Source organism: Neopelma chrysocephalum, unplaced genomic scaffold (assembly GCF_003984885.1).
Source record: "Neopelma chrysocephalum unplaced genomic scaffold, ASM398488v2 Primary Assembly neopelma1_59, whole genome shotgun sequence".
Taxonomy (NCBI): Eukaryota; Metazoa; Chordata; class Aves; order Passeriformes; family Pipridae; genus Neopelma; species Neopelma chrysocephalum.
The window spans coordinates 12792805-12806171 of NW_020897714.1; the positions used below are offsets into that span (position 1 = coordinate 12792805).

The window sequence follows — 13367 nt, forward strand, 5'->3', positions numbered from 1 at the left end:
AAAGAGGGATAGCATAATGTCTGCCTCGATGTCCAGTGCAGCCGAGGGCAAATATTCTGCAGTTACACTTTCAATTAGATTAGTATTTGTGGATCTGCATGTCATGGTATTGTATAATCATACTTTGTTTTTAGTTTTTGGGATCTAAAAGGATCTTTAGAAGTTTCCAGGTGCAGCATGAATTTCCAGAAGAGATTAAAAAAAGCCAAAATTCAAAACATCCTTGGAAACACTGTAAAACCTTTCTCTTTTTCTCCCTCCCAAACACAAATACACCTTTGCAGTACTGCAGGAATAGCACCCACAACCTCAGCACCTAGCTCTGTGTGCCCAGCCATCACCAACAAAAATAAGTACAAGAAAAAAGAAATTCAACCCCCTGAAACATAAATATCTACTCATCCTAGGCAGAACTTTTGCCCCACAAAGGAAGAACCCAGGATAACACAAGGACCATGACTGACTATTCTTGGACATGTTCATGACAAATAATTTAACAGCTAGACAGCCCAGTGTAAGGAGGTAATTAGAGATGAAAGGCCAGCATAGCACACTTGGTGCCAGCTGCCCTGTCAGTCGCTGGCATTACTCACCCTGTTGGCAAATGCAAAGAAAACAGGATGTAGCCAGAGGGCACAAGCAGCCCAGCAGCGCCTGGATGCAGTGAAATCGAGCTCTGCAGCAGCATGGCTCTGCTGGCAAGGCTGACAGCCCTGCCTTTTCCCATGGAGCAGGGCAGGTAAGTAGCTACTGTAGCTATTTTGGTGTGTGCCTGTGCTTGCAGCTTTACTCTGCTGACATTTTGCTTTTAAATACACAGTTCAGCTTCTCCTGCTGCTCAGCAGTGAGCCAGAGGCCTCAGTCTGCCCTGCTAGCATGGCCCTGTGCTCATGCCACAAGTTGGCCATAAAATCAGTGGAGCTACACCAGCTGCCGTCTGCTTTTGGAATTGAGAGGAACAGAGGGCGGTTGAGGTGCCTGGTGATCCAGCCTGGAACTGGGCATGGCTTTAACTACTACCGGAAAACTCTGCCTTCCACACTATTTAACTTGTGGTTTTACAAGTGTGCTGTTCCTAACTGCATGACTTGCTGCTTGGACTGCCACAAAAAAGGTTCCTGTGAAAAACCTGAACAGTAAACAAAACAGAAGAGGACCTTGAACATGTTGTAAACAGCTCCTGCTTGTTACGTTGGTACACAGACACACAGACACACACCACACACACACCTGGCTGCTGATGACTCTCTGACTTTTAATGAATAGATTTCAGCTGGTATCTCACAGCGGTCAGATGAAACCCCTCTGTACAGACAAAATTTCAAAACGTACCTTGAAAGTCCTTCAAAGACTCTTCAGCAGCAATGAAAATAGCAAAACCTTTCATTCCTGCCTTATTAAAATGTCTAGATCATCAAAGGAAAATACAGAACAACAACTGGGCTGTGTAAGCAATGGATAAATACAGATGGAATCAGAATGCACAAGCATCTAAGCTAAAGTGAAAATACATTGTTTTCTGTGCTATTTGGCCTCATTGTAGGTATCTGTTGGTCTCACTGCAGATACTAGATGGTCTGTCTGGCTTGCTGTATTTACATATGCTTAAATGTGTGCTAATGTTTGAAAAGAATGAGAAGAAAAAAAAAGAAAAGAAACAACAAATTTGTGGGGGGAATATTTAGTTCTCAAAGTGTGTCTTGTGTTTCCATATTTTCATTTTTGCTACCACCTACAAAATGTTCTTCAAACTCTAAGATGCCTCACTTTCTTAAATTACAACTCTTCAATAAATTTCCGTCTCTCATATTTTTTAGACAAGATCTACACACAGATCGATGTTACAGGGTCAGTTCACGCATATTTAAAAGCATAAACCTGCATGGAAACAGAAAATGGCTAAACCTGTATTGGTCATCTGGTGGTTTTGATGGAGTTCTAACTCTCTGATGCCACTTCTGGTAGGAGTTTCTTGCAAGCCCTTTGGCCATTGAGTAATTAGGGCTAAACAGGTTGTACTAGCCTGAACCACATCTGTGGCAGAGAAACCCTTCAGAAATCCTTCCTCACAGGAGTGTCCCAGCTGTTAGGATAGAGGGACCCATCAGACCCAGGACATATGTGATCAGGAAGGAAAGCTGACCTGAGTGAGTCGGAGGGTGCCATGGTCAGAACCAGATGGTCCCTCTTGGTGCTTTGAAAATCATGATGCCAAAGTGAGAAGGACATGGGAGAAGAATTGCAAACAGGGGTATCTCTGAGACACTGGGACACTTGGGATGAGTCTCCCCCTGCCCATGCCCACAGCCTGTAGCCTCACCCCCCCAAATTCAGCTTCCTTCTTGCCAAAGCCATACAAAGAATCAGTGGGACCCAATCAATCAGCCAGAGGCTGCTCAGCATTAATAATCCAAAAACTCATCTGAAACTCAGCAGCACCTAAGAAACTCTCAAAAGATTAAGCATCCTAAGACACCAGCACAGAGAGAGGCAAAATTCCCCACTGAGGAACATTCACAGTTCCAAAGAGAAAGAGCTCACATTTTCTGAAAGCCCAAGTACTGTATAATAGAGCATGCCACATTGCTGGAATAAAGGGAGGTGGGTGAAAATAAAACAGAAGAGGATGGGTATCCCAAGAACCTGCTTTGCCACCATTAATTTGGCATGCAGAGCTAATATGTAAGCCACTGAATAGCTGTGCACCAACATATTAATATTAATCTGTATGTGAACTCTAAAGAAAAAGGTTTTACAAAATTTAAAAACTGTTGCAGCAATGGAAGGCTTGTGGGCTCTCAGATGCTGTGGCAAGGAGAGTTGCAAAAGAGCCAATTTGGAGATGATGCAAATCAAGCCAGCTGGTGTTTAGATAGCAGCAGAGCATGGCATGATGCTCCTGGTATTGATTGCTTGTAAAGCTCTGATGCACCTCGGTGGAAGGAAACAAATAATCTGCTGAAAAGCTTAAAAAATACCCTAATAGCATGATTCTCACGTCTGTGTAAATGTGCATGGACAAACAGACCTCATACCATACTCTGCAAAGCAGTTGATCAGTTTGTGAGCTACATTACATGGCAAATCACAAACGTGAGTAGAGAAATGAATTCACACACATAGGAGAGCCCTCCTCATCTTCAGTGGCCACGAGAAGTCTGTTTTTTCCTCTGATCTGTGGTGCAGGATCTTCTCACCCTTTGCTTCAGCTCGTGGAGCCAATTGCAGTGCATGCTTGGCCCCTTACCTGCTAAAGCATCCCCATGGCCTGCTCGCAACTGTAGCAAGTGTCATACAAGAGGAGATGCGAGTGTTGTGCAAGCCTGGAGATAAGTAGGATCTTGCAATTTAGGACTCCAAAATGGGGAAAGCAAATCCAGAGATATCTCACCTCGGCCGTGCAGTTCTGTCTCAAGGTGAGAACTGGAGTTCATCCATCTCAGAGACTCTGTGGCCCTCCCTGTTTGCAGAGTCCTGCCAACAGCTTAGTGGTTTTCATGGCTGGCCTGAATTATCAGTCTTAAAGGGCTGTGTCATTGCTAGTCCTTCCTGCTTTTACCCCCATGAAATGAGATCCACTATCAACTGATGACTTCATTATATCATTGATAATCCACTATTATTAACTATACGTTTCCCACTCTGTCCTTCCTTTCCTCTCATCCATTACCTCTAGTGGAATGCTGTCTGCACATCTTTCACCTGTATTGAACACAATGGGAACAAACGAAGCCGTCCAGTTTTCTTCATCCTCTTGTTCTTTTGTTTCCTCTGTGACAGTTTAACAACATGATACAGCAGCCATCTTTGCTTGGAAGAAAGGAAAGGGGGAACTAGAACTTAGCGATGAAGAAGCTTCAGTGAACTTAAAATATGTGCCCAAAGCATGGTTTGGTGTGGTGCTGCTGCCATGCCAAAACACCACCGCTGAAATTACGCTTATATGCTTCTTTAGTAGTCCAAGGTGCTGTGTCAGTGTAAATCAAGGACTTTTCCAGGAACTGTGCTTTATTTTCTAGGCTGAACAGAGAGACCCATTTGGGAACTTGATCCGTAAATACATCTGAATTTGATTTCTGGCAGCTGCCCTACAGTTAGGCACCAAATCCCAGATATGCTTCACCTAGTTTTAGGTATGCATTTGATGTACCCAAGTTAGCCAGCTGATCTCCCCAGGCTCCTTCTATAGTTTTGAAGGGGTGGGATGATAAAGTATGGTTGGGATCCTGGGTGGACTGAGGTACTGTGCTAAAGCACTTCTGTGTAGTCAGGCAGGGTGAATATTCCTCCCCCTTCCTGTGTGGCAGCCCAGTGGCTGTTATAAATTGTTATCTTGCTACTGACATCAAAAGATGCTCAAGGTCTTCTACAGCAACACTGACAGAAGCCTATTGTACAAGGAATTAAAAAAACCCCACTAGACAGCCCCCACACCCTGGACAACAGGCTTTGTATTCTTTCACAAGAACGAGGTAGGATATGAGAATTTTCTCATGCATAAATTTGGTCGTCTGGTGCTTTGGGAAAAGAATACCTCCCTGCATGCTGACAGCAGCCAGTAGGCATTGGTTCTAAAACTGGCACAGTGGTTGGAGCGCAACACAGTTTAAAAGCTGTGGTTAGAAACTCGATGTGAATGCTGTGATTTTCCCTTAGGCTGATATCGCCCATTTTCCAAGAAAGTGAAAAAAAACCCCAAACAGTTTTAGCAGTTTCAACAAAGAAATTTTCTTAAAAGCAGTTTCCCCTCCCAGCCATTTAGGCTATTTACACTATCAGGTCTTTGGTTGATTTTCTTTTAGTGTGCATTTGTGTTGGACTCTATGTAGTGAGTGAGTTCTTGCAATATAAATCAATTCATAACAGGATATTGAAACCATTTTCCCCTCAATGCAGCATTTCTTTGTCACTGCTCAACATTTTGGAACATGATAAATACACGGAAAAGTAATCTATAGGATTTGACTAAAGAAAAAACCTACATATTTGCAATCTGAAAGGAAGCGCTAGAAGGTTATAATTCAGCAACAAAAGGCTCTGGAAGGAAGCATGCCCTAGCAACTGTCTTTGTATAGAGAAATCAGACACTCGTTTATCTTACAGAAGGCAACTTTTGTAACACTGTTTGCATTGTGCCCTCTAATGACTGACATTGCGACAGGGCTGTCAAGCTAAGAAGGGGAACAGTGTGAAAGTGAACTGGGATATAAAGACCCCATGACAAAATGAAAAATGGTATAAGAAGGCTTTGCTGCTTAAATGAGTCAAGAGCCGTGTGAATGCTTAAAGGGATGAGACATACTGGGAATTGTGTTTGTGTACTTAGCAATGCTCCATAATGACCCTGGTGGGTACGCCTTACAGTTAACTGTCGAGGTGAATGGAAAGGGAGGAAAAAATGTCCTCTTTTCCCTGTCAGTGCATAGGGATCACATTCTGCTTTCAGGAATGTGCTGAGATGCTGGAGAAATTCTGGAGGCCATGTACATCATTTCCCCACTGTACCTTGGGTCCCAGAAGAGCTGCTGGGCTGGCTTCTTAGTTCCGTCTCCCAGCTGCTCTGTGGCATGACAGGGGGTTTACATGGCAGAGCAGTCTTGCAACTGGCCCTCCTACAGCTCTTACAGGCATTAATTTTACTCACTGTAGACAGTCTGTTGGCTGTTTTTCATCTGCCACCACTTCTCATTTCCTTGTATTACCCCTTCTTGTCCTGTCTTTCTCCTATTTCCAGCTATCAGAGTGTTTCTTTATAACTAAAAGAAATAATGTCTGCCTATGGGCTGCAACAAAGGGTTTGCTAATTTTCACCTTCTTTTGTTACTTCCAACGTGTAAAAATGTTTCCGTCATGCTGGAATTATGTAAAAGAAAAAAGATATTTTCTTCAATGGGATAAAGCTAGGATGGAGATATTTTTTTTTAAAGCAGAGTTCTTTTGGGGGGTAATCGTTATAATGCTATTGTAAGAGAATAAATACATCAACCTGAGGCAAGGTTTTTGAAGCACCTGGGTCCAACTTTCATTAAACATTTTTTCTGGGTATGCACTGGGCTGTTGATGATTAGTTTTGGGTAGTGACCCTTAGAATAAATTTGGGAGAAGTAGGAAAGAGAGAAAGTGTATCTGTATCAACCTGACAGCTGTCTGTGGCACACAAGTGTACAACAAGGGACAGTCAGGATCATACTACTCATGAGGAGCAGCCCTTGCCATCCTTGGAAGGCAGCCAGGGCTTCTCTGTAGTCTTCCTGGGGAGCTCATAGAGACATACCCTCCCATAGAGCACAAGTCTCACCTGTATTTTGAGCAGAATTCACCTAAAGGCTGACATGGCATTCCTGATACTCAAACAAAACCAGAGCTTTCCCACAAAATTCCATTCTCTTTTAGGAGAAAGAGTGAGCAGGGGAATTGCCAGCAAGAGAGGAGCACCACAGAGAGTTTTGCAGCTGGATGGTGGTGAGGGCAGAGAAACAAATCTCTTTTTTTATTAGTTCTTGGCTACTGTTTTTTGCTGTTGGGGTTAATGTGAAATATTCTCACAGTGAATGTTTGGATTCTGTAAAGTCCAACTTTGCTTTGACTTGACTCGGATTGCAAAGGAGGTTATCCCACCCCAGTGAATGGAGCTAGAGCTGCTTCTGCTGGAGTGGAAGGAGGCCCTCTTTGTCCATAAAGCCACTGTCTGCATCCCAACTCCATACCCTAACGATGTCCCAGGTCAGTATTATCTCATGGGTAAGTGGACTTCTAGCCTTGCTTCAGCCATGCACAATATTTACCTTCAAAACTGTCAGTTTCTCAACTCATGGTTGCCCAGACCTGAAGAAAAAAATGCATCCAATGGGAGGAATCCTGCAGCAGTAAGCTGGGCCAATGTCCCAAGCTGAGTGGAGCATCCTGGCCTCTTGGGTCAGGACCCTGCACCAAACTTGACTGAACAGCAGCCCACAGCATCCCCACATCCCCATGCTGTTTTGCCAGATTCTCTCTGGGTGAGACGGCTGAAATGCTTCTTGTTACTCCACAAGATCTGCTATGCTCAGTGCTGCCATGACACCCTGACTTACTGCCCAGAGCAGCCCAAAAGAAAAACAAATATATCATGTCTGGGTCTTCCACTAGGCAAGCAGGGGCTGAAACTAAGCCTGCAGTTAGGATTTTGCCTGTACACTGAGACAAAGTAGAGGATTAAGAAAACTTACACATATATTTTTTGAAAAACTTGGGGGCTTTTTAAGAAGATTTTAAACTTGCTTAAATTTTGATGTTAACTCTCTAACTTAGGGCATATTCTTCATGAGTGCTCTGGTCTAAACAAGCATAAAAACAGAACCAGATTTTATAATCATACTGTGAAATAATAATGTGCTTCCCAGCTTTTGTTGTCCTTGGTTTTATAGTGAAGGTTCTGCTAAAACCCCAGATAGAAACAGTTACATAAAGACTAGATTGAAGTCCCCATCTCTCTCTTGAATGACTGACCATAATGCTTCAGAATTATATTTTCCCTGAGTTTTTCAGGTGAAATGTACAAATATGCTCCCTCTCTGAAATCCTAACCTTTTTTCAGTAGTTTTCTGACTTCTCCTAGCTACATAGCCATGGACACCAAAATCTTTCAAATCTTTCATTCCTTTTCTGTTCATTCACACACGCCTTCCTATCATCTTGAAAATAATCTTCTCTTCCAGTCCCGAAGCAATGCACTGGCAAACCGCAGCCTGGTATGCATGAGTGGGTTGCCACTGCAGTTCCCGGATAGCAGTAACCTCATGCCAAGCAGGAGCCTGGCATGGGTGAGCCTCAGTCAAAACTACCTCAGTCCTATGATGGAAAAAGTGGTATTGGGAGAGGAAACCTCTTACCACTCCTTCACTCTCCCTGCAAACCATGGGGCTATGCCACCCCTACGCTAACACATATCTCATGGGACATGCAGAATAAGCTGTATGACACAGTAAATGAGTCAGCCTTACTGTAGAAACATCACCTTTGGGACTCCTGCCACATAAACATTTATAATCAGAGTTGAATTTCCCTCTTGGGGCCAGCGTGGGGGCTCGTTGCTATTTCTTGCTTTGGTTTTTAGTGCGATTTTGGCACTTACTTCCTTCCCACAGCACTGCCTGTTACCTGCTAACTATCCTTTCCATACACTATAGCCATACCGGAAGCCTACTTGGCTGCAGGCTCTGTTACAACTCTCACTGGTGCTCCAGGGCATGCTCCCATGCAATTGTATCCCACCAAAATAATCCTGAGCACAGCGCTGTATGCTTTCAAATTGGTGTATTCTCAAGATGTTGCAAGACCAGCACTATTAGAAGGGAAACATGCTCTCTGCTTCATGTCTGAGATAGTAATATAAGTAAAATGAGAGTTCCCCGAAGAGCTGGACTCCTTAGCTTGAGTAACTGCCTTTTTTTTTAATGATCTGTTCCCTTTCTAACATTATTCAGCGCAATATGTTTGGCTGCCCCAGCTTTCCTTACTGCTCCTCTGCCAGCAAATCCAGGGTTTTCTCAGCCAATGTAGATGGGCAAAAAGGACAAGATGTGCTGAGGGCAGCAAGTGTCCCTGGACTGGCTGGGTGCAGGCATGCCATGCCACAGGCATATGTCAGCTGCTGCTGTGCCCATCACCTCCCCAAAGGGGTTAGAGGCTCTTGCTTCCTTGGGACATGGGGGGACTGGGGTTTAGGTCTTGGGGGGTCCCCAGGCATTTGAGCTCAGAGCTCTTGCGATGAAGTTCCCTTGAAACCAGAGCACAGGGTTTTCATCCAGAGAAAGGTATTGCAAAGTGCAATAGAAAGCCTGGGAGTGAGTCAAAACCAAGCTCTCTGTCCCCTTGGTTCAGGACCCAATCTAATATCTGAGGATCCTCCAAAAGCAATGACAGTCATGTGATGCCTGGTACCTTCAGAGAAGCTCTCCACCTACTTTGTCATCAAAATGCCCTGCATTTATTATCTTTTAGATATTGTGTTATTGCAAGTTAGCATTTGGGGGAAGATGGGAGTCAGCAATTTAATTTGCTTAAGGATCTACCTAAAATAAACAAATTATAGAGAAGCACCTTCGAAGGATGAGAGTCCCACACCAAGGCACAAAGGAAGTCCAGTACTTCAGCCCCACATGGAGACTACCTCCCTTGTAAAGACCGTTTCTGCCCACTGTGCTTGGAATTCAGGGCATCTCTTGTCAAATATTGCATACTTGGACCTATACCATCCCTTACTATTTTTAAAACTCTGCTTTCCTGCAGTTCAGACATTGTTGGGTGCATGTACATACCACATGGAAAACACCAGCTGCCTTGATGGGCTTGAATCCAGCAACAGGGATGCAGTGGTCAGCATGGCCATTGCAGAAGCAGCTGCCCTTCACGATGAAGTCATAGATGGCAAAGTGCAGGGATGGCGTGGGCTGTGGGGTCTGGGGAGCCGGGAGGCAGGGGCAGCCCTGCCGCTCCAGCAGCCGCACTCGCAGGTTGGTGATCTTCAGCTGTGCCTGGGCTTCTGCACTGTAAGGGTCCTCCATGGCATAAGGCGGTGACAGGGCTCGGAATATCACCTGGGCAGAGAAACACAGCAGGTGAAGCAGAAAGGAGAATGTCAGCCCGCCCCATGGTGAGCCATGGAGTGTAATGGTAATGAGAGCATCCTCTGGGAGCATATACCAGGTTCTCATGATGCTCTTCCCCCTCCAAAAGCAGTGGGAGCTGCAAATCCACCTCCAACCCAGTGTGGACCAGGTGATCCCCTGTGATCCCATATGTCCCTCTCCACAAGAAGTACGGACCCTATGGGTGTGCAGTTACATTTCACCATTAACTTTAATCAGAAGTGGGTGCCAATGCTATGGGGTATGGCCCAGCACAGGGACCAGCTGCCCTGCAGGTGATGCTCAGATGGAGTACTCTATATTAACACTCCCTTCCCCAGAATGGGTGTATTTTTAAACAAATAAAGCTCAGATTTCCAAATATTTGGTTCCTATCAGTCCCAGGCTACTTCCTAGTGGAAAAGTGATTAAGTATGGCAATTAGTACAGCAAGCTGATAGTCAAGAAAACTGAGATAAGAAAGAAAGAAAAGTGGGGGGCTTCCAAAGTTTAAACAAATACTTATCAGTCATTCTTTAACTTCAGTCTGATTGAATAGGTAAATATTGGCTCAAGGTGAAAACTGAAAGCACTAGATAAAAATAACCAATTTTCTTGAAAAGGTTTATTTTGAAGTTGTTGGTCTAGCTGCCTACAGTGAGAAATCAGAAACAGTATATACTTCATATGACTACAACTGACATAAAACAACACATTTATAGCAAATGTAATTAGCTACTGGTACATTTAACTTACAGTAACACCTTCAGATTAGTTAAATAGCTCTTCACTGAACAGCCACTGAAGGCTTGATGAACTACAGTGTTGATAAACAATATTCAATCAAGTGATGCAGTCTAATGACTGGATGCACCACTCCCAGCAGCGACTTCAAACTGCCTCAAACTACCCCACTGCCCTGCTGATAGCCACCCATGCCACCAAAATGTCAGTCAGCCTCTTACAGACAGCAAGGAGGTGTGCGGCAGTGAAGGGTGACCACTGTTTCTTGCCTGGTGAGAGGCAGGGTACAAACCTGCTGCTATCGCTGTCAGAGATAACAACCCCTAAATCCACTCCTCCCAAAAGAAGCGGCTGATATGCTTCAGCTGATGAAGGCTTCTATTTTATTTGACCAGGATTCACAGATCCTAGAAATAATGACCACAGTGCTGCCAGCTGGCCTGCCCGTGCGCTTTGCCTACCAGCTGCTGCCTCCATCAGCGCCACCACTGCTGGCACTACTCCTGGCCAGGACCTGGCTTTTCTCCAGAGCTGCCAGAATCCAACCGGAGGAAGCTTTGTCTCAGCCTGGAAGGAGATTTAGCCCTTGTTTTGGAGCTAAATGGTGGCAGCATGCTTTTGCGTGCCCCGTCAGCCTGCCAAGTACAGTTGCGACCAGCATGGCGGTGACAGCGGGGCTCAGGCGTGCTGGAGCTGGGTGTCACATGCTGGCAAAGACATCACAGCAGCAGTTCTGCACTGCCATCCTGCAAACCCTCCCTCCGAAAGGTATTTGAGCATCTTCTGCCAGAAAGACTCAGATATGGGAGAAGGTTAACCAGGAGAGGTGGTCAGAGGACAAGGCTGGTGAGCAGCACATCTCTTGTGCAGAAGTGTTGAGTCTGATGAGGGGTATTAATAAACAGTAACACTTCAAAAGATTTTTTTGTTTCCCCTTTCTTCCAGGAGTATACAGAGTTTTTTCTGCTTTCCTGAAATAAAAATATAGAGCAGGTATGAATAGAAATGCAAGCAAACCCAACTATCAAGTCTTGCACCTCTTCCTTCCCAAGGCTTCTTATTTACCCAAATTTAAATCAACGTCATTTTGATCACATTTACTTGCTACTGGCTCTGTGAACACACAATGCTTTCAGATATGGAAAGAAAATTCCTTGGGATACATCCAAACTGGTGACATTGATTTCCTTTCAGTGAAGATGATAGAAAATGATAGGTCAAGGATTTTCAGTAAAAACTAGCATTTTGGGTTTCTTGCTATTACATAAATTGCATCTCAGAGAGTTCTTTGTTTGTCCTTGTTCAGATGAAAGCAGGGAAGGAAATACACAAATAAGAACAATTTATGCTAGATAGAGCTGCAGACCTTCCTCTCATGTTTTTGGTTTTCCTTGTTTATCTATCCCTGTTTAATGCATGTGACTGATGCTTGTGGTTCTAGCAAAGACAATCACAGCACGGAAATCAATAACCCCAAGTGCCTCTGCACTGAGAGAGTTAAATCTTGTCTGTGTGGAATTCAGGGGGAGTTATGCTGCTGATTTCAATGGAGCCAGTATTCCAGCTCAGACCCTTAAATGCTACAAACATTTCTTTTTATGGCTACATGAAAACAGTGATGCTAAACATGAGCCCTATCTGTAATTCCCAAGGGCTGCGGGCTCTCAGCCATTTCCCCGCGGCTGTCCTGTATCGCTCCAGCTGTGCCCAGCAGCCCTGGCCCTGGCTTCAGAGCCACACTGCACCCTGCAGCAGTGTAACCTAATGGGGTAAGTCTGATGTCACTGCTGCCAAGACAGTAAAACATCCTCATCCCTCCATCCCAGACACTAGAAGCTCTGCTTTAATAAAATACAAACTGGTCATTATAACATGTAGGACTCCATACAAATAGCAATGCTCTGCTCTGACCCAGCAGATTAAGCTGGAATTCTACAAGCCCCCAGACACTGCATAATAAGGTCAAGAACGTGTTTCCCAGCAGGATTTCCCTGTTCAGTCATTAACATCACTAATTTTTCCTAGGCCATCTCAGGAGTCAGCACAATTCTGGGGCTACACTGCCCTCATACAGCTGTTATGGGTTTGCACCCCTATGCTGCCCAGCACCCCAGCCCCAGGTACACACATGGACAGTGCCAAATTTCCTGCTTTTACCTCTTCTTGGGCAATTGTCCCAAGAACAGGATAGGCACAGGGCTGTGGTATCCTCTCTGTGAACGAACTATGGTTTGCACAGCAGACCTGACTGGGTTTTCACACCTCTGGTTCTCCTAGCTACCACAGTCAGAGGTCTCCTCAACCAAAATATTGTTTAGTTTTAAGAGTGCAGGGGAAGTGTGTAGGAATGGTTTGAAAAGAACACTTTGTCAACGTGTACGGGCATCTGATGATGCATCTTTTTTGGTGCTACTGGGTGGACTTTGGTCCCACTGCCCATCTATGATTCTGTTGGGCCAGTGCTCACCAGCTGCTCTGGGATACTCATGATGAGGTGTCTAAGACACAGCCATAATTTCCTTTTTTCAACAGCTTCCCAAAGCCCTGCTGGTTTATCCTGCTACCACCACATAGGTGTGCCAGGCTCAACTCCTCAGTGGCTCTGTCACCACAGTTGTGGTCTTGGCTGGTGTGCAGACATGTCATGTCTACTTTTTAGTTCCCTCTTGCCCCCTGGAGAAGTTATTGGTTGTTTTCACAGAGCAAGGCCTTTGTCAGGACATAGCTCTGCCATGCGCAGGGGAACACAAACCTTTGGTGGTGGCGCAGTGGCATCAGAATCCAGCCATCTGCGTGAAGCAAGCCTCAACAGGAAGCACCCCATGGTGACCACTCAAATCTGTCTCTGTCTACGAGGCTTACCAACAAAATGTCAAAACCCATCACTACAACATTAGGTAGGCAATGTGACTTACATTGTAGTCAGTACCACATATGATAGCAAGGGCTGGGAAGCCTGGATCTTTATATCAGCAGCTCTGAAATGTACGTACTAATTTAAAAAAAATTATATTT

At 44.7% G+C, this 13367-nt stretch overlaps 1 protein-coding gene across 2 annotated transcripts in view; it reads right to left on the reverse strand.

Moving 5' to 3' along the window:
* The window catches only part of NTN4 (netrin 4), a 47309-nt gene that overhangs the window by 16309 nt on the left and 17633 nt on the right, over positions 1–13367 (reverse strand). For both annotated transcript variants that reach the window (XM_027679918.1, XM_027679919.1), the window contains exon 3: positions 9300–9578. In XM_027679918.1, the coding sequence (XP_027535719.1) occupies positions 9300–9578 (279 nt within the window). The remainder of the gene's footprint in view (positions 1–9299; positions 9579–13367) is intronic.